Source organism: Euprymna scolopes, chromosome 2 (genome assembly GCF_053919585.1).
Source record: "Euprymna scolopes isolate OS-2025 chromosome 2, ASM5391958v1, whole genome shotgun sequence".
NCBI classification, from domain to species: domain Eukaryota; kingdom Metazoa; phylum Mollusca; class Cephalopoda; order Sepiida; family Sepiolidae; genus Euprymna; species Euprymna scolopes.
The window spans coordinates 72689274-72713486 of NC_136483.1; the positions used below are offsets into that span (position 1 = coordinate 72689274).

Sequence of the window (24213 nt, forward strand, 5' to 3'; positions counted from 1 at the left end):
TTTTCCAAAGTAGACTTTGTGTTTCTGAATTTTTTTTAGGTAATGATTGAAAAATTGTATTATTTGGATTATTTAAACAACTGTTCTCATTTGAAGTGTTATTCTCACAACGTTTCTGTCCGTGTATCCTCCGACCTTCCTCAGGTGTATCTTATCAGGAATCTTTCTCTTGACAAGATACACCTGAAGATGGTTGGAGGTTGCATCAGCTGAAACGTCGTGATAATAACACTCAAGATGAGAACAGTGGTCTCAATAATCCAAATAATATAAAGTATACATTATTTGCTTGTTTATACGAGAATTAACTTTTATAATTTTTTTTTTTTTTTACTGAATCGTGAGAATACATTGAAATGTAAAATTTTTGCATGAAAATGTAGTTGTTTGGCCACAGATTTATTGATCCAACCTTAGAATTGGAAGAAAGAATTTTCTATCACTTTTTTAAATATATATATAATATATATATATATATGTGTGTGTGTATATATAAGAGTTTTAAAGAATTTGGATAATCCTTAATATAGGATAACTGTAACTTCAAAGATAACACACAATTTTGCCCAGGAACAAAAATTACGGTTGCATTTTTTTCCAGTCAAAACGTTAATGATTGCTGTGATGGAGTGAAAAACATACAGAAAGAGAAAATGTAATAACAACATGAAAAAAAACGAAAAAAAAAAACGAAATACAAATGGTGAAGTAGGTTGCTGACCGGTACTTATCTCATTAGAGATGAAAAAAGTGAAGAAAAAGTAATAAATGAAAAATGGATATTTCTGATAAGTGTGCTGAGATATATATATATATATATATATATCAATGATTCTCTATAAAAAATTATCACTAATTAAATTTGCTACTAATCATTTTCATTATTACAAAATATTGTTAGAAACCATTATCATTATTAGCAAACATTGTTATTAACCATGACCATAATTAACAGTGTTACAAATTATAACCATTAATGACTAACACTGTTACAGACCATAACCATTAATAACTACACTGTTACAGACCATAACCATTTATAACTACACTGTTACAGACCATAACCATTAATAACTACACTGTTACAGACCATAACCATTAATAACTACACTGTTACTAATTATAACCATTAATAACTAACATTGTTACAAATTTTAAACATTACTAACTAACATTGTTACTAATTCAAAACATTACAACTAACACTGTTACTAAATATAACCATTAATAACTAACGTTGTTACAAACCATAACTATTAATAATCACACTGTTACAAATTATAACTATTCATAACAAAAATTGTTACAACTAATTATTATTATAAGCTAAGATTATTACTAACCATGACCAATAATAACACTGGTACTAACCATCATCATAAAAAACTAACACTTTTAATAATCATTACCATTGATAACAAGCATTGTTATTAACCATAACTATTAATAACTAACATTGTTATTAGCCATAACCATTAATAACTAACACTGTTACTAACCATAAACCATTGTTAACATTGTTACTAATCATAACCATTGATACCATTGTGACCAACCATAACCATTGATAACAAAAACCCTGTTACTAACCAAAATTATTGATAACTAACACTTATTATAACTATTAACAATTAAAAACTAACATTTCTACTAACAAACAATATTGATAACAAAAATTGCTATTAACCATAACAATTGATAACAAGCATTGTTACTAACTATAATCATTGATAACATTGTGACACACCGTTACATTTAATAACAATGTAACAAACCATAGCCATTGATAACCAACACTGTTACTAACTACAACCAATAATGACTAATACTGTTACTAAACACAACCATTGATAACTAACACTTACTAATAACTATTAATAACATTTTTACTAACCATAACCATTGATAACTAATATTGTTACTAACAATTACCATTGATAACATTGTCACCAACTATAACCATTGATAACAAATATTGTCGCCAACCATAACCATTGAAAAATAAACATTGTTACCAACTATAACCATTGATAACATTGTCACCAACTATTACCATTGATAACATTGTCACCAACCATAACCATTGAAAACAACCATAACCATTGGAACTAACACTTACTAATTATAACTATTAACAACTAACACTTTTACTAACAAAACCTATTGATAACAAATATTGTTACTAACCATAACATTTGATAACATTGGCACTAACCATAACCATGGATAACATTGGCACTAACCATAACCATGGATAACATTGTCACTAATCAAAACCACTGATAACAAACATTGTTACTAACAATAACCATGCATAACATTGTGAAACACCATTATGTTTAATAACACTGTTACTAACGATAACCATTGACAACTAACACTGTTACTAAACGTAACTATTGATTACACTTTTACTAACCATTGATAACTAACACTGTTACTAACCATAAACCATTGATAACTAACACTGTTACTAACCATAACCATTGATAACTAACACTGTTATTAACCATAACCATTGATAACTAACACTGTTACTAACCATAGCGATTGAGAACTAACACTGTTACTAACCATAACCATTGATAACTAACACTGTTACTAACCATAACCATTGATAACTAACACTGTTACTAACCATAACCATTGAAAACTAACACTGTTACTAACCATAACCATTGATAACTAATACTGTTACTAACCATAACCATTGATAACTAACACTGTTACTAACCATAACCATTGATAACACTGTTACTAACCATAACCATTGATAACTAACACTGTTACTAACCATAACCATTGATAACTAACACTGTTACTAACCATAACCATTGATAACTAACACTGTTACTAACCATAACCATTGATAACTAACACTGTTACTAACCATAACCATTGATAACTAACACTGTTACTAACCATAACCATTGATAACTAACACTGTTACTAACCATAACCATTGATAACTAACATTGTTACTAACCATAACCATTGATAACTAACATTTTTACTAACTATAACCATTGATAACTTACATTGTCACTAACCATAAACATTGATAACTAACACTGTTACTAACCATAAACATTGATAACTAACACTGTTACTAACCATAAACCAATGATAACTAACACTGTTACTAACCATAACCATTGATGACTAACACTGTTACTAACCATAACCATTGATGACTAATACTGTTACTAACCATAACCATTGATAACTAACACTGTTACTAACCATAACCATTGATAACTAACACATACTAATTATAACTATTAGTAACTAACATGTTTACTAACTATTACCATTGATAACTTACATTGTTACAAACCATAATTATTTAAAACTAACACTGGTAATAACCATAACCATTGATAGCATTGTTACCAACCATAGTCATTGATAACTAACAATTTTTACTAACTATAACCATTGATAACTTACATTGTCACTAACCATAACCATTGATAACTAACACTGTTACTAACCATAACCATTGATAACTAACACTGTTACTAACCATAACCATTGATAACTAACACTGTTACTAACCATAACCATTGATAACTAACACTGTTACTAACCATAACCATTGATAACTAACACTGTTACTAACCATAACCATTGATAACTAACACTGTTACTAACCATAACCATTGATAACTAACACTGTTACTAACCATAACCATTGATAACTAACACTGTTACTAACCATAACCATTGATAACTAACACTGTTACTAACCATAACCATTGATAACTAACACTGTTACTAACCATAACCATTGATAACTAACACTGTTACTAACCATAACCATTGATAACTAACACTGTTACTAACCATAACCATTGATAACTAATACTGTTACTAACCATAACCATTGATAACTAATACTGTTACTAACCATAACCATTGATAACTAACACTGTTACTCACCATAACCATTGATAACTAACACTGTTACTAACCATAACCATTGATAACACTGTTGCTAACCATAACCATTGATGACTAACACTATTACTAACCATAACCATTGATGACTAACACTGTTACTAACCATAACCATTGATGACTAACACTGTTACTAACCATAACCATTGATGACTAACACTGTTACTAACCATAACCATTGATAAATAACACATACTAATTATAACTATTAATAATTAACATTTTTACTAACTATAACCATTGATAACTTACATTGTTACAAACCATGACTATTTAAAACGAACACTGGTAATAACCATAACCATTGATTGCATTATTACCAACCATAGTCATTGATAACTAACAATTTGACCAACTGTAACCATTGATAACTTTGTTACTAATCATATTAATTTATAACAAACACTTACTAACATTAACCATTGATGATTAACACTAATCATAACCATTGATAACTAACACTGCTACTAACCATCACCATTATTAACATTGTGACCAATTATTACCCTTGATAACTTTGTCACTGACCACAACTATTTATAACAAACATTGTTACTAACAATTGATAACTTACATTATTACTATAATATTAACATTATTGATAACCAACATTGTAACTATTATGACTATTGATAACTAACACTGGTACCTAACATTGTTCCTTACAATAACCATTGATAATATTGTTACTAACCATAACCATTGATAAGTTACACTGTTACTTACAATAACCATTGATAACTAACACTGTTACTAACCATAACCATTGATAACTAACATTGTTACTAAAAATAACCATTGATAACTAACACTGTTACTAACTATAACCATTGATAGCAAACACTGTTACTAACCATAGCCATTAATGACTAACACTGTTACTAAGCATAACCACTGATAACTAAAACTTACTAATTATAACTATTAATAGCTAAAATTTTTATTAAGCATAACCATTGATAACTAACACTGTTACTAATCATAACCTTTATTAACATTGTGACCAATTATAACCGTTGATAACTTTGTCACTAACCACAACTATTGATAACAAACATTGTTACTAACCATAACCATTGATAACTTACATTATTACTAACCATTATTATTGATAACAAACATTGTTACTAATTATGACTATTGATAACTAACACTGGTATCTAACATTGTTCCTTACGATAACCATTGATAATATTGTTATTAACCATAACCATTGATAACTAACACTGTTACTAACCATAACCATTAATAACTAATACTGTTACTAACCATAAACATTGATAACTAACACTGTTACTAACCATAAACATTGATAACTAACACTGTTACCAACCAAAACCATTGATAACTAACACTGTTACTAACCATAACCATTAATAACTAATACTGTTACTAACCATAACCATTAATAACTAATACTGTTACTAACTATAACCATTGATAACTAACACTGTTGCTAACCATAACCGTTGATAACTAACACTGTTACTAACCATAACCGTTGATAACTAACACTGTTACTAACCATAACCGTTGATAACTAACACTGTTACTAACCATAACCGTTGATAACTAACACTGTTACTAACCATAACCGTTGATAACTAACACTGTTACTAACCATAACCGTTGATAACTAACATTGTTACTAACCATAACCATTGATAACTTACGTTATTACTAACCATTATTATTGATAACAAACATTGTTACTAATTATGACTTGATAACTAACACTGGTATCTAACATTGTTCCTTACGATAACCATTGATAATATTGTTATTAACCATAACCATTGATAACTAACACTGTTACTAACCATAACCATTAATAACTAATACTGTTACTAACTATAACCATTGATAACTAACACTGTTACTAACCATAAACATTGATAACTAACACTGTTACTAACCATAAACATTGATAACTAACACTGTTACTAACCATAAACATTGATAACTAACACTGTCACTAACCATAACCGTTGATAACTAACACTGTTACTAACCATAACCATTAATAACTAATACTGTTACTAACTATAACCATTGATAACTAACACTGTTACTAACCATAACCGTTGATAACTAACACTGTTACTAACCATAACCATTGATAACTAACACTGTTACTAACCATAACCGTTGATAACTAACACTGTTACTAACCATAACCGTTGATAACTAACATTGTTACTAACCATAACCATTGATAACTAACACTTACTAATCATAACTATTAATAACTAACATTTTTACTAACCATAACCATTGATAACTTACATTGTTACAAACCATAACTATTTAAAACTAATACTGGTATTAACCATAACTATCAATAACATTGTTCCTCACCATAACCATTGGTAACTTTGCCAACCATAACCATTGATAACATTGTAACCAACCATAGTCATTTATAACTAACATTGTGACCAACTGTAACCATTGATAACTTTGTTACTAACCATATTAATTTATAACAAACATTGTTACTAACCATAACCATTGATGATTAACACTTTTACTAATCATTCATAAATAACACTGATACTAACCATATCCATTTACATTGTGACCAATTATAACCATTGATAACTTTGTCACTAACCACAACTATTGATAACACATTGTTACTAACCATAACCATTGATAACTTACATTATTACTAACCATAATTATTGATAACTAACATTGTTACTAATTATGACTATTGATAACTAACACTGGTACCTAACATTGTTCCTTACAATAACCATTGATAATATTGTTATTAACCATAACCATTGATAACTAAATCTGTTACTAACCATAACCATTAATAACACTGTTACTAACCATTGATAACTTACATTGTTACCAACCATAACCATTGATAACACTATTACTCACCATAATCGTTGATAAAATTGTTACTAACCAGTTATTGATAACTTACATTGTTTCTTATACTCTGTTACTAACCATTGCAATTAATACCTAACAATCTTATTAATCATTCTATGAATACCTAACATTGTTACTAACTATTATTATGAATGGCTAACACTTTTCTTAACCATTACCATTAATAACTACCACTGTTACTAACCATATTCACGAATAACTTACATTGTTACTAACCGTTATCCTTAATAACTAACATTTTTATAAAAAATCTACTGTGATTAAGTTTTCTTTTCTATTTGGTCTTAACAACTAACATTTTACTAACCATGACCAGAAATAAGTAACAGTTCTACTTATTTGTATAATTTATTAACATTGCTACTAACACTTATTAAATATTACTAACATTGTTTTTATTATTATAAATAACATTGTTACTATTACCACTACTTCTGGAAAATCTACAACAGTGTAGTAAATAATGGGCAATCAACAATTCCCCCACTAACCAACAATCACGAGGTTCTTTGCTCAGCAACCGAGAAGGCTAACATGCTTGCCAGTTGGTTTGCCTCCAACTCTACACTGGACATTCTAAACCACCCCCTACCTGACTTTCCTATGCGGACAGACGCCACGCTAGACGATCTGGAAATCACCCCTGCTCAGGTGCATGCTATCATAAAAAACCTTGACACTTCCAAAGCATGTGGACCCGACCTCATCCCAGCTGTGCTATTAAAAAAGTGCTCAGCCGAAGTAGCTCCAGTTCTCTCCAAACTCTACAACAAATGCCTTAATGAATCTTGCTTTCCGAGCTGTTGGAAAACTGCTTCTGTGGTACCAGTATTCAAGAATTCTGGCGAAAGAACTGACCCATTAAATTATCGCCCTATTAGCCTCCTCCCACTTTTCGCCAAAATATTTGAGACCTTAATTAACCATGCTCTAGTCCAGCACCTTACAGATGCTAAACTTCTGACCGACCATCAATATGGATTTAGACAAGCCCGTTCCACGGCAGACATCCTCACTGTAATCTCTGAACGCATATACCATTCACTGGACAAAGCGGGAGAGGGCAGAGCGGTAGCTCTAGATATATCTAAGGCTTTTGACAGGGTATGGCATGAGGGTCTCCTCAGGAAGATTAGATCTTACGGTATCACTGGTAGAATACTTAACATAATTAAATCCTTCTTAGATAAGAGAAAAATCCAGGTTGTCCTCGACGGTCGTACGTCTAAACAATATAATATAAATGCGGGAGTGCCCCAGGCATCTATCCTTGGTCCTCTGCTGTTCCTGATATTCATAAATGACCTCCCCGACAAAATTGCCTCTGAGATGGGTATATATGCTGATGACACCACACTCTATAGCAGGCACGACAGGAAAACAAATGAACATATATGTAAAGTAATGGCAGAAACACTAGAGGATGACCTCAAATCAGTAGTGGAATGGGGACAAAAATGGATGGTAGCGTTTAATGCCACCAAGACAAAACTGGTTTCATTCAATAATTACAAGAAACCTTCTCTACCACCTATAGCAATGGCCAACAACTCTTTAGCTGAGAGTACGTCTTTCAAGCTCCTTGGCCTAACATTCACAGGAAACATGAGCTGGAACAATTACATCGAGGGCATTGCCAGGGCCGCTGCGAGGAAGGTGGGCTCTCTCTACCGTGCTAGAAAACTTCTAACACCCGAAAGTATCCTGTACCTCTATAAGGCCACTATTCGCCCATGTATGGAGTATTGCTGTCATATTTGGGCCGGTGCATCGGCTACTAGTCTCTCGCTCCTTGACAGGGTTCAAAAGAGAGTCGCAAATCTGATAGGCCCTAAACTGGCATCAAAACTTCAGCCTCTGTCCCATCGTCGAAACGTTGCATCCCTCTGCCTGTTCTACAAGTATTATAATGGTGAATGCTCTGAAGAACTGCAAGCACTTGTGCCCCCACGACGTGAACACCCTCGACAGACCCGACAAGCTACAAAATCCCACCCCCACACTGTAGAGATCCTTAGATGTAAAAGATCTTTCTACTCCAGTAGTTTCTTCCCCAGAACTGCTAGACTTTGGAATTCCATTCCAGGTCACTGCTTCCCCAACTGTACTGACATGCATAAGTTCAAGTGCAACGTGAACCAACATCTTGCTGCCCTAATCCCTACATAGTACCCCAGTAGATGTTTCCCCTGATAGTAGCCCCCTACATTAAAGTGGCAATGTGCCTTGTTTGGGGTGAAAATGTAATAAAAAAAATAAAAATAAAAAAAAAATATTGTTACTAACAAAAGAAAGAACAATAACTAATTACTGTTACTCACTACCATTGCTACTAAGCATAACCAAGAATACTTAACATAGCTAGTAACCATTACTATGAAAATTTAACATTGTTATTAAACAAAAACATCAGTAACTAATGACGATAAACAACTAACATTCTGCTAACCATAATCCTAAATAACTAACATTGTTACTAACCAATATTATTAAGTAACGCTGTCATTATTAACTAACATTGTGACTAATCCTTAGATTTGATAACTTACACTGTTACTAACCATAACCATTGATGAATAAACATTGTTACCAACCGTAACCATTGATAGCTAATATTGTTACTATTATAATTAAGAATTAACAATGTTCTTAAAAATGACCGTGGATGTCTAATACTGGTATTAACCATTACAATTAATACCTAACACTTTTATTAACCATTACAATTAATACCTAATACTTTGAATTATCATTACTGTGTATAACTTACAATGTGACTAACCATTATCATTAATAATACATTACTAATTACCATTAGTAACTAAAACTTTTACTAATCATTACCATGAATACTTAACATAATTATTAACCACCACCATGAATAACTAACCATATGTATTAATAACTAACATTTTTACGAAAAAAATCTTCTGTGAATAAGTTTTCTTTGTTATTTACCCTTAATAACTAACATTTTGCTAACCATTACCAGAACTAAGTAACAGTACTACTTATTATTACCATTAATAATTGACATTGCTACTAACAGCTATTATACATTACTTACATTTTTTATTATTATTATAAATAACATTGTTATTATTACCAGTAATAACTAATATTTTTACTAACAATAGAAAGAACAATAACTAATTACCATGACTCTACCATTGCTCCTAATCATTAGCATGAATACGTAACATAACTAGCAATCATTACTATGAAACATTGACACTGTTATTAAACCAAATCATCAGTAACTAATGACCATAAACAACTTACATTCTGCTAACCGTTATCTTAAATAAGTAACGTTGCTACTAACCAATACCATTAATAAGTAACACTGTTACTAAATACTGTCATTAATGACTAATTTTGTGACTAATCATCAGATTCAATAAGTTACATCATTACTAACCACTCCAATAACTAATATTATTAATAACCATTATCATGAAAAACTGATATTGTTAGTTATCAATATTATGAATAATTTACATTATTACTAACCACTGACATTAACTATTTACTAACAATTTACTGTGAATAAATAGCGGTTTTCTTTACTATTATTATTAAGTAACATTGCTATTAATCATTATTATGAATAACTTGCATATCATTTCTATGATTAATTAATACTTACTAAACATTACCATTAGTAATTAATATTTCTACTAATGATTATTATAAATGAGTAACATTGTTACTACCCATTGCCATAACTCAAATTGTTACAAATCATTACCATGGATTACTAACATTGTTAATAACCATTATCATTAATAACTAACATTGGTGCTAACCAAAAGCATCAATAACGGATGACCATAAATAACTAACATAGTTACTACGAATTTACGTTTATAACAATCATTGTTACCATAAAATACTAATATTACTACTAATAATTTTTATGAAGAACTCACATTGTTACTAACGATTACCGTAAATCAATAACATTGTTACTAACCATTTTTATTATTAACTAACATTGTTATTAACCATTATCATGAATAACTCGTATTATTACTATTATCATGAGTAACTAATATTGTCACCAACTATTATCATTGATAACTAACACTATTACATTGTTACTAACTACTACCATGAATAACTAAAATTGTTACTAACTACTACCATGAATAACTAACATTGTTAGTAACCACTACCATGAATAAATAACATTATTACTAACCACAACCATGAATAAATAACATCATTACTAACCACTACCATGAATAACTAACGTTGTTACTAACCACTACCATGAATAACTAACATTGTTACTAACCACTACCATGAATAACTAACATTGTTACTAACTACTACTAGGAATAACTAACATTGTTACTAACTACTACCATGAATAACTAACATTGTTACTAACTCCTACCATGAATAACTAACATTGTTACTAACTACTACCATGAATAACTAACATTGTTACTAACTACTACCATGAATAAGTAACATTGTTACTAACTACTACCATGAATAACTAACATTGTTACTAACTACTACCATGAATAACTAACATTGTTACTAACTACTACCATGAATAACTAACATTATTACTAACCATTACCATGAATAACTAACATTGTTACTAACCACAACTAACATTATATGAAACATTTTTATTAATAACTAACATTAACTCTTACCATGAATAAATAACATTACAAAAACTAACATTGTTACTAACCATAAATATTTATGACCATGAATAACTAACATTGTTACTAACTCCTACCATGAATAACTAACATTGTTACTAACCACTACCATGAATAACTAACATTGTTACTAACCACAACCATGAATAACTAACATTGTTACTAACCACTAACATGAATAACTAACATTGTTACTAACTACTACCATGAATAACTAATATTGTTACTAACTACTACCATGAATAACTAACATTGTTACTAACTACTACCATGAATAACTAACATTGTTACTAACTACTACCATGAATAACTAACATTGTTACTAACCATTACCATGAATAACTAACATTGTTACTAACCACTACCATGAATAACTAACATTGTTACTAAGCATTACCATGAATAACTAACATTGTTACTAAGCATTACCATGAATAACTAACATTGTTACTAAGCATTACCATGAATAACTAACATTGTTACTAAGCATTACCATGAATAACTAACATTGTTACTAAGCATTACCATGAATAACTAACATTGTTACTAAGCATTACCATGAATAACTAACATTGTTACTAAGCATTACCATGAATAACTAACATTGTTACTAAGCATTACCATGAATAACTAACATTGTTACTAAGCATTACCATGAATAACTAACATTGTTACTAAGCATTACCATGAATAACTAACATTGTTACTAAGCATTACCATGAATAACTAACATTGTTACTAACCATTACCATGAATAACTAACATTGTTACTAACCATTACCATGAATAACTAACATTGTTACTAACCACAACTAACATTATATGAAACATTTTTATTAATAACTAACATTAACTCTTACCATGAATAAATAACATTACAAAAACTAATATTTTTACTAACCATAAATATTGATGACCATGAATGACTAACATTGTTACTAACATTAACATACATGATTAGCAATATTATTAACCGTTAGCATAAATAACAAACATTGTTACTAACTGCTAACATAACTAACATTGTTACTAACTGTTAACATAACTAACATTGTTACTATTATTATTATTAATAATTTACATTTTTATATTCACTATACTTAACTAATTATCATTAATAACTAACATTATTACTAACCATTATCATTAATTACTAATATTTTTGCCAATCATTACCATAAATAACATTATTACTAACCACAACCATGAATGACTAACATAGTTACTAACTGTTAACATAACTAACATTGTTGCTCACTGCTAACATAACTAACATTGTTACTGACAATTATCGTGAATAACATCGTTACTAACAGTTAAGATGAATAACTAACATTGTTACTAACCATAACCATAACATTGTTACTAACCGCTAACATATCTAACATTGCTAGTGACAATGATCATAAATAACTAACATTGTTACTAACCATTAACATTATATTGTTACTAACCATTAACATAACGTTGTTACTAACTGTTAACATAACTAATGTTGTTACTATTACGATAACTAACATTGTTACTCACAATTATCATGAATAACTAACATTGTTGCTAACCACTAACATAACTAACATTGTTACTAAATGCTAACATAACTAACATTGTTACTAACGGTTAACATAACATTGTTACTAAATGCTAACATAACTAGCATTGTTACTAGCGGTTAACATAAGATTGTTACTAACCATTAACATAACTAACATTGTTACTCACATTGTTACTGACTATTATCATGAATAACTAACATTTTTATTAACTAGAAGCATTAGTAATTAATTTTAAGAATGGCTAATTAATCGTAAATATCAATTACTATCATCATGAATTAAGAACATTTTTACTAACCATTCCTACAAATAATGGATTTTGGATAACTAACATTGTTACTAATCATTACCACGAAAAACTAACATTATTACTAACCAAAACATCAGTAACTGGTGACCACCAATAACTAACCTTGAAACTAAGAAACTGCATTAACCATTAACATTTTTACTAACCCTTGATGCAAATGGCTAACATTGTTACTAACCTTTGGCATAAAAATTTGTTCTATTTCAGTGAAATAGTTTGATATTATTATTGATTTGAAATAAAATATTATTAACTATTTAATTTCTAAATTACATTATTAATAATTATTATGTATGACTAACATTGTTACTAACTAAAAACATTAATAACTAATTAGCTTCAAGATCAATGTAGCTAATAAGAGTAAACAACATAAATATCATATATAACTAACATTATTACTAATATGTATAACAAATGTCTAACAGAATTATTAATCATTGTTACTATTGACACTGATGAGTAATATTACTAACAATTAAAAATGAATATATAACAATTATAAATCTGTAACAGTAATCTCTATTATTATTGCTATTAACACCAATGGCACTGTTACTATTTACATGAAGGAATAATATACTTACTAACCTGTAACATCATAAACATTGTTACTTGTGTGTGTGTGCAGTCAACACCAACCCTATTCAGGGTTTAACCGGCTTCTTCCAAAGGAGATAGTTTCATGGGAGTATGAAATTTACAAGCGGTCCCCAATCGCATGTATATCCCCGTTAGGGGAGATGACGACGTTAGGTTTTTGCAACTTTTTGCAGGGAGGTGTCGACGTCCTCCTACATACAGCACCTGGACTTCCCAAATTGGTCACCCATTTTAGTAATGACCAGGCAACGTTGCTTAACTTCGGTGATCTGACGGGAACCGGTGTGTCAATGTAATTATGCTGTATATATTGTTACTAATGATTTAAAACAAATAGTATATCACTATTCATTACTAACCAATGACATTACAGACATTGCTACTAATCATTTAAAATAATGAATTAACATTGTAACCAATAACAGCAAGGGAGATCACTCTAATTTTTTATAATAAAGGAACAGAGCTGCAACATCATCATTATCATAATTATTATATTACTAACCATTAAAATGTATAGGAAACATATATTCTAACCATTAACATGAATGATTAACATTGTTACTAACCTGTAACAAAAAAACTTGAATATTAACGATATAAATGAAACAGTATGTCAGTATTAATTTCTATAAAAAAATCATTGAATAACATATAAGTAATGTTGCTACTAGTAACTATTAATACACGAAATTGACATTGCTTTTAATCGTTATCAATGACTAACGATATAAATAATCGTACACATGCAGAACTAATTAAAGTAAAAAATCACTTTGTCACTAGTAAATATTATTACTAATATACGTGACAAATACCTACCATTATTACTACTGTGTTATAACTAGGTCTATGACAACAGCATATTCTTTTCATTGTTTTGACTCTCAAGTATATATCCGACACGGTTAGATAGTTAATCAATCGAGAACCACATCACTCTATATAAAAGCATATAAGATATCAACGGATAGACACTCGAGAGTCAAAACAATGAAAAGAATATGCTGTTGTCATAGCCATAGTAATAACTAATTAGCTTCAAAATGTATCAAAAACGTCTGATGCAATTACTACTTTGTGCCATCAATCACTAACATTGTAACTTATCATTAACCTGTATAATTATAATATTTACTAACCATGAAAATGTATAATATTTACTAACCATGAAAATGTATAATTATATTTACTAACCATGAAAATGTATAATTATAATATTTACTAACCATGAAAATGTATAATTATAATATTTACTAACCATGAAAATGTATAATTATATTTACTAACCATGAAAATGTATAATTATATTTACTAACCATGAAAATGTATAATTATAATATTTACTAACCATGAAAATGTATAATTATATTTACTAACCATGAAAATGTATAATTATAATATTTACTAACCATGAAAATGTATAATTATAATATTTACTAACCATGAAAATGTATAATTATAATATTTACTAACCATGAAAATGTATAATTATATTTACTAACCAGCAAAATGCATCACAAACGTTGATTCGGTAACAAACATTACTAAAATTCATACTAACGAATAAAATCTAACAATGTTACTAATGCATAGTATCTATTATTAACATTGTTACTCACTTCTAACATTAAAATTGTGACCAACGATTATTTCATTAACATGATGCATTGATGGTTATGTTACATGTTAGTAACATTAATTACTAACATTTTTACTAACATTAATTGCTAACATTGTTACTAACATGCAACATCAATTGCTAACATTGTTACTAACGTGCAACATCAATTGCTAACATTGTTACTAACGTGTAACATTAATTGCTAACATTGTTACTAACGTGTAACATTAATTGCTAAAATTCTTACTAACGTGTAACATTAATTGATAACATTGTTACTAATATGTAACTTGAAGATGCACATTTCCCAAATCTACTAACACAGATGAAAATATCAACATTATTGGATTAGTAGATGTAGAACAGTTGAGGTAGCAGGGTCAATTAGCAGGAGAAGACCAAGAAAAACATGGGAGAAAATGATAAGGATGGGCTTGAAAAAGATGGATAAATATAAACCTGGTCTAAGACTGGATACCTTGAAAGTCAATTTCTAAAAACCGTCCATTACATGTCAACATGTAGAACAGACGTTAAAGTGATGATGGTTCAATATGTATAGCATGATTTATGATTTCTTATTTAAACTTTTTACTAACAAGAATATATTGATACTAACATCTCATTTTATAAATCTGTCTACAAAAGCACATTGTTTACAGCTATATATATATATCCAACATATAAAATTATTTTGTTGAATTTTCAAAGTCATACCTAAATACATTTGAGCTGACAAATTAAACTTAGCTTCTGATTAGCCAATTTTCACTTGTTATTGTTATACCATGTTATTAGCAAGACAACGTACAGTGCTTCAATTTACTTTTTAACAAATTAGTCTGGCACAGATAATTGGTAATAATGTAACATTTTAAATACTCCCCTAAACAATCCCCATAAAAATCAGCAAGCGGGATAATTCATGTTTGTTTTTTTTTGTGTAAATTTTAAAATATGCAAACAAATAAAAACTAAAATGACTTGATTGCATCCCAGGCAACGTCGGATAGGTATACCTAGTAACGTATATATTACTTTTGTTCATTCTCAAACAAGGCATATCGCCACTGTGATAGATTTATAAGTGTGCAACTTTGTTGGGTGTCTAACTTGTGATAGATTTATAAGTTTGCAGCAAGATAGTTGTTCATATTACATTTCAATTTCTACATGTTTGTACAGTCAAGGAGCAAGGACATTCTAAAAGCAAGTAGTCAGAAGTAAAAAAAAATCATCTAGCATTTAGAAACCTCTACAGTGAAGGAGTAAGATTTTGCTGCAAGTTATACCAATTAGAGCCTATGGTTTGATTGTTATGCTGTACGGTTTTAAAACTATAAACTAATAGATAATCCCTTACTGAACTAATTAAGCAAAATAGTTAAATACTGGAGTATGAAAAGATAGATTATGATAAACGTTTTAAAATTCAGTATTTATTTTAGTTTTTTTTTTTTCAATTTTGTTTTTTTCAGCATATTTATTTGCATGCGTATTTAAATATGTTAAGAATGCTGATTTGGGTGTTGGAAATTAATGATGTAAAAATATGAGTTGTCCTCAATAATTGAAGCATTGTGATCGTTAATGTTATATATTGTTGAATCCGGTTGACATTGTGTGTGCATGTTTGTTGGGTACATTTATAGGAAAAGCCTTCTCGAATAGATTTTTTCTTTTTATATCTTTTTTTCTATGCTTTCATTAAACTATTTGCATGATTTGAATTTACTATATGTGCCATATTTTTATTTATTTTTTTAAATTTATTTAACTTAAGCAAACCGCCCCATCTTTCTTGGATCACCTGGTCAATTCAGCTGGTTATCATTAGTGTCAGTCCCAGTTCATAGATAAGTTTTTTTTTTATAAATGCATACCGCAGAATAGGTTTTTATAGATGTATACCAAAGAAATAAAAAAAATAAATAGCTAAAATATTATCCAGATTAATGAATTTTTTTTTTTTTTTTTTTTTTTTTTTACGTATTTATTTTTCATTTCGTTCAACCTTATAATTTAGATTTAGAAATGCGTATAGGTTGAAAAGTATATCATTAACAAGCTTTACTTGTCCGGCGTTGTCTGGAAGTTTTATAATTGTCTATAATGACCGACATATTTATTGTTTAAAACAAAACGCATAATAACCTCCCAATTAATTCTATAATTTTATTTATTGTGCAAAGAAGATAAAACTTAATTTCAATGTCTGATTCGTTTTCAAGAAACACTTAAATTTGTCAAATGCTTTCAGAACAACTTAGACGTTAGTAAATAGACGTTTATATAAGTAGATATATGACTATTACTATCGATATAAGTAATACTGGTAGTAATCGTTTAAAAAAAATGTTATTTTTAATATGTAAGAGTATAAGAAGACTATAGCAATGCAGGAAACTGTATGTTGAAGTGATGTGACGTAGGAACAAAAATAGACAAATGAACAAAAGTCTTGTAGAGTTTTTTTTTCTATATCTATTTTTCTAAGACAATCACAAATACAAATCAGTAAATATGGACTTACTGTTTCTTTTGCGAAAGGAAGAAATCAAAAGAATACCATCTCTTTTTGATATCTTTTTTATTTTAATTCATCCCAAACTACTCTGATTGGGAACCAAATTTATAGGGGTATCTTAAGTGGGTAGTTGTGCAACAAGATATTTGTTCACATTACATTTTCATTTCTGAATGTTGGTCCAGTGAGAGAGCAGTGACGAAATTTCAACTACATGCATTCAAACGAAAGAAAGTATTAAAGTATAAAGGCAGATCACTGCATTAAAGGAGTGGAATTTTGCTGCTGGTGAGTTGAGAGAGAGTATTTACGTTGAGGATATACAAGAACAGTATATTCATTGGAGCATATGAAAATAGAATAAAACAAATTAAGTGAAGGTGTATTTATGAAGTGTGTGCTCAGTCTACTTAATAAACAAATAAGGAAATGTGTGAATTTTTTTTTTTTATAACTTGATTTCCATCAGTAAACTGTAAACTATAAATATGAACCCATTTATATATTTCCTGTCTATCTGTAAGAAATATTCCCATTCTAACAAAAGAAGGGAAAAGTAGTAATAAAATATATAAATAATTACACAATGCAAAGGTGGTCCCTTTGTATTTCTGAGAGAACAAGATGGCGATTGTGTTATATGCGTCATGGATTAAAAGAAAAAAAAGAAAAAGGCTACTTGCATCTTATGAGCAGAATCTATGCTTGTAGTATGTAATTTAAAAAAACACACACGGCAGTTAGAATGAATGTTTTATCTAGTTTCAATGTGGAAACAATATTTTCAATTAAAAGAATGCAAGGTCACACTTTTATTAATCTCTACTATAAAAATTAGCAGCCATTTGCAAAAGTAAGCAAGTGTAGATTTGCGGATAATAAATATCTCTATCTGCTGCAATGCTGTGGAAGTACTTGTAAAACAAGTACAGAAACTCAACACTGTGGTGATGGGACAGAGGCTGGAATTTGGTAGATAGTGCAGGACCCATTAAGTTAGACTCGTTTTTGCATCTTGACCAAGAGGGGCAGACTAGTGGTTGGTGCATCAGCCCAGATGTGACAACAATACTTCATGCATGGGGCTTTATAGAGATATAGAATACTGGCAAATATAAGTTTTATAGTCCAGTAAAGGGAGCCCACAATATTTACAGCAGACTTGGCAGTATCTTCTTTTTTACAAAAAGCATAATTTGTAAAGTATTTTTATATTGTTATTTATAGCAAATTATGGATTAATATTGTAAATACTATTTTAAAAGAGGATTTCAATATTACAATGTTGTTTAATTTTTGTGCTGATCGACACAGGTATCTTAAAACTATGTCTCTACCTGAACAATTTATCTTAATTGGAATAAGTATTTTCAGAAAAATAAATAAAATATATTCTTACCAATAGCTTAGTGGGTAAAACTAACAAAAAATAGGCTACTCAGAATCAAATAGATATGTTCAAACATGTCTGATTTTGAGAATCCGATTGACATAATTTTATGGAATAAATAATAAAACAAGAAATATATATTAATGAAGTTCTCTTAATTCTATACTAGGTTTACCTCGGAGGCCATTGTCACCCAACAGATGCAAGTCTCCACTGTTCTGTCTATAATTTTTACTTAATCTCACAAGGGTAGATGGTTTCCCCTTTTTCTTTATATGTGGTCAACCATACCTGACGTTTCATTATCTTCTCATGGTATGGCTTTCTGATGTTCTTCTAGCTTTACCTTTAGTGGGCAGCAGGTCTCACCTTTCTATATTTTTACACCCTTATGTGGACGGGATGCACACCCGCTTAGTAGTCATACTTCATATCTAGAACAAGATTTAAAGCTGTCAAAGCTATACTAGAATTATTCACATGGATACCTAGCTCAACGGATAAAGGCATTGAGTATCAATCAGTTCTAAATGACAATCTTCTGTATATTGAATGTTCAATCCTCACATTAGGCAATAATAAATAAGAATAAAAAAAAAAAAAAATTACTAAACACTTCTACTGTCATGACTGACAGGATTAGAACAATTTACCTTGTGGATTAAATGAAGGGTTCAGTTTGAAATTCCATTTCAGTTTCTGAGTTTGAAAAACGCTCTTGTGAAAATAGCGACCAATAGTTGTCTCCAAATAATCAATCTTCATTTTAAAAAAATCTGAAACATAAGGTGTTTGGAAATACTCCTGAGCAGCATTTTTTAGGATTCTCCTAAAGTTAACCAGTATTTATGGCAAGTTTGCTTCTGTTAAATTTTACTGCTTCTTCTTTCACGTTATATATATATACATATATATTTTTTTTTTTACTTAAGGTGAGTCATCATTATTATTATTATCATTATTATTGTTGTTGTTGTTATTGTAATCGTTGTTGTTTTCCTTCTTTATTTACTATATTTATCGTATTTGGGTTTGTTTTTTATTATTTACACTTTTTTTTATCTTTTAGTTTTTGAAAAAAAAATTTTAATTCCTGAGTTTTTCTTCTTTTTTTTTTTAATACTCTCCTTCATTTTTTTTAATTTGCTTTTTGCTTGGCGTCCCTGAACAATTTTTTCTTTTAATTGTAACATTTCCTTCTTCTCTAATCCAAATTCCAATATTTCACATTTTTTTTTCATTTCTCTCTCTTGGCTGTTGGATTTGCTTTCTGTGGTAAAACCCCTTTTGTTGTTTCTTATTTATAATTTTTTTTTTTTGCCTATTTATTCCTATTTGATTTTTTTCTACAAATCTTTTGTTTATATGATTTCAGATATATTTTTAATTAAAATAGTTTACTTTATTTAATTGATCATAATTAATAAATAATTGTAATTCCTATGCATGTTTAAATAATATTCATGATTGTAGAAACTTATATATCGTGTACATTCACAATTTTGGAACATAAACTTTTTCTTTTTTTTAATATTGAAATACTCATAATTCCCCTAAAAGAAAATGCACTTGTTTATCAGTTACCTTTTAATAATATTTTATTTTAGATTTAAAGAAATTTTGAATGTCTTATTTCAAATGTTGATATTTTGGAGCAGGCAGGAGTTGTTTTGATGCCAATTTTAGGAATTAAATTTTGGTGCTCATATTTTGATATGGATTAGATTTTCTTTGGATTTGCTAATATACGAGTGTAAACGATCAGTATAATTTCTCTTTTTTTTTTTTTTTCAATTTCTTAAAAAAAAAAAAGTTCTGAATTTTTGAGATGAGCTTTGAACGTTTGTATTTAGATTCGTCAGATAATTGTTCTCATCTTAAGTGTTATCTGTACAACATTTCGGTCGATGAAACCTTAGAGTACAGATTTACCCTCCTTTTTTCCTACCAAAATATGGCGACTTTTACACCTGACCAAGTTCGAAGGTTACATCAACCGAAACGTTGTGCAGACAACACTCAATATGAGAGCAATTGTCTGATTAATTTTGCAAAGTTGTTGTTCGCCCCCCCCACCTTCCCTCCTCCTGCTCTTTTACCACTCTCTGACTTATGTTGGAGAAAATCGAAACAACTGATCCATACTAATGTTTTAGAGTTCCACTGATCTGCCAATCCATTTTCTCTGCATTCAATATGATTGTTTTAGTTTGTATTTTAATGTTTTCTTTAAAAAAAACCAAAACATTATGGAAACACTAATTCAACATTTATTCAGTAAATTATTTTAAAATGTTTAACATCGTTATTTTCCATGCATTGTAATAATATTAATGAAGACAATGTCCTGTTTTCTTTACAAGATTAAAAAAAAAAGAAGAGATTAATCTAAGATTATGTAAACAGTCTCACCTGTTCAGAAACAGTTTTGTTTATAAAAATGGCTGCATACACATCTGTCTTTTAATAGGATTAGACTCACAATACTAGATTAGGCTTTAATAGTTCTACTAAATTTAAAGATTCTTCTCTAAATTTTATTTATTTTTTTCAATTTTCTTATTTTGTTCAAGCTGAGGATGCCCCATCCCCAGCTTGACCTGCAATCTCATACATTACAACCGAGAGATTTTTTAAAAAACTCCAATCACTCCCTTAAGTGCAATTGCTTGGATCTCTCGTACACTTTGTTCAACTGGTTTATTTGCTAGGTAATTTCTTAAAATTCTTTTTCATGAGTCCAATTTCTTATATAATTGCTGGAATGATGGAGATTTTCCTAAGATTCCAGTTTCTTTTCATGTCGTACACAAGACCTTCGTATTTCATTATCTTTTTCATCTTAGCTCAGCATCATTGGGGACACTAACCTACTAAGGCTGCTCCTTTTTATTTTTTGTCCCATATCATTATGTCAGGTTTAATGGCTCCATTTTCTAGGTACGTAGCTGTAGAAATAGTAGATGACTTGTGTGACTTCTTTCCAACTGTTCTCTCTGGTATATGTCCAACTTTTTACTGATCGTCTATTGTGTCACATTGTATAGTAGTTATCCTCCAGCTGAACCTTGGCTGTCAGGTAGCTCACACTCTTTGTGTGGCAAAATCTGCACTTATTGTCATTGCTGAGTCCACTCATTTACTTAAAAGCATTGATCATCAAGCCTTAATCGTGGTCAGCCATTATAAGACTCTCCTGGTCATAGTGGGGCCATCATATATACACACATATACATAAAGTTTTGCTGGGGGATGGCTACTATACAATGCAGCACAGTCGTATGTGTAAATATCTTTACTGGACCATTTGTAAAAAAAAAAGTTGAATATCGAATGTAGCAGCAAATCCTAGAAACATATCCCCAGCTAAAAAATTAAAAATTAAAAAAAAAAAAAAAAAAAAAAAAAAAAAGTATTTAATGATATGAGCAATCAGACTCATGAAAAAGAATTTCAAAAACTACTTTGTGTGAACCAAGTGCAAGAGAAATACAAACAACTACACTTAAAAGGATGGTTAGAATAGAATCTTAAAAAGATCTCTCGGTTGGAGTGTCTGAAATAGCAGGTGAATGTCTAGCATCTGGTAGGATGCCCTATCGCCAATAAAAACAAACAAAATAAGAAAAACGTATGTAAAAAGAGGAGAGCATGTGAACATGCAGAGGGGTGGTGATGTAGATCAACAGTTAAGCAACGATTAACATATTTAGTACATAGTTGGGTGACCACTTTAGAAACTCAGAAAACAAACTCTGACATATGATATGCTGAACTAAGTATAACTCGAATCATTTATAAAAAAATATGTGTGACGGTTGACAAAAGTTTTAATAAATATTAAGATTGAAATTTTGTCAATTTTGCATTCAACCTCAAATTAATTTTGTATCTTTAGTGAGTTTTTGTTTTTTGTTTACATTTCTTTTATTTTTGTTGACATTTCTTTTATTTTTGTTTTACTTTTGTAAAATTTGCTGTCCATCAAAATCTTTTCTTTTTTTTTTTTTTTTTTTTTCATCAAACAAAAATAAGTGGATTGAATTGTTTCCTTTTTTGTTTTCAGTGCTGGTGTTTTCAAGTGTCCTGAAGATGACAAGACACTAGATTATGGAAAAGTAAGTCGTCAAAACTTTGTTAAAAAGTGTTCGACTGAGCTTCAATCTCTGCTTCCTTTCCATAAAACATTCATGACAAGAACTGTTATTTTACCACCATTGCAAAGAATGTTCCAATTTTTACTCTGTACCTAAAACCAAACAAAATTTCCATGAACAGTTTCCATCCATGGAACACATTGCTACTTAATGCTTCCCTACAAACTACAACATACTCATCTTTTAGTTGAATGTTAACAAATACATGTTGAGCTGTGCTCTTAAGTAATCAAATTTTATCCATTTCATTAATCGTTTTTTGAGTTTTTCATAGTATTGTTCATCATCCAACTAGCAGCCTTCATTCTCAGGTGGCTTTTGTCCTTGGTAAACGATCACTCATTAGTATATTAAAAAGAAAATTCATGATTTCTAACTCTTTAAAAAAATTTTTGCTGCTAAAAGTTGATGATATGATAATCCATAAATTACTTCACACTTGATTAGTGTTATCAAGTCTGAATTCAATGATGTCGTCGCCAGGCAGTGTC

The 24213-nt window shown here is 29.5% G+C and overlaps 1 protein-coding gene across 3 annotated transcripts in view; it reads left to right on the forward strand.

Annotated features, from left to right (window-relative positions):
* The window catches only part of LOC145292293 (TNF receptor-associated factor 4-like), a 188387-nt gene that overhangs the window by 143851 nt on the left and 20323 nt on the right, over positions 1-24213 (forward strand). For all 3 annotated transcript variants that reach the window (XM_080138621.1, XM_080138625.1, XM_080138628.1), the window contains one exon: positions 23632-23683. In XM_080138621.1, coding sequence (XP_079994747.1) covers positions 23632-23683 — 52 coding nt within the window. The remainder of the gene's footprint in view (positions 1-23631; positions 23684-24213) is intronic.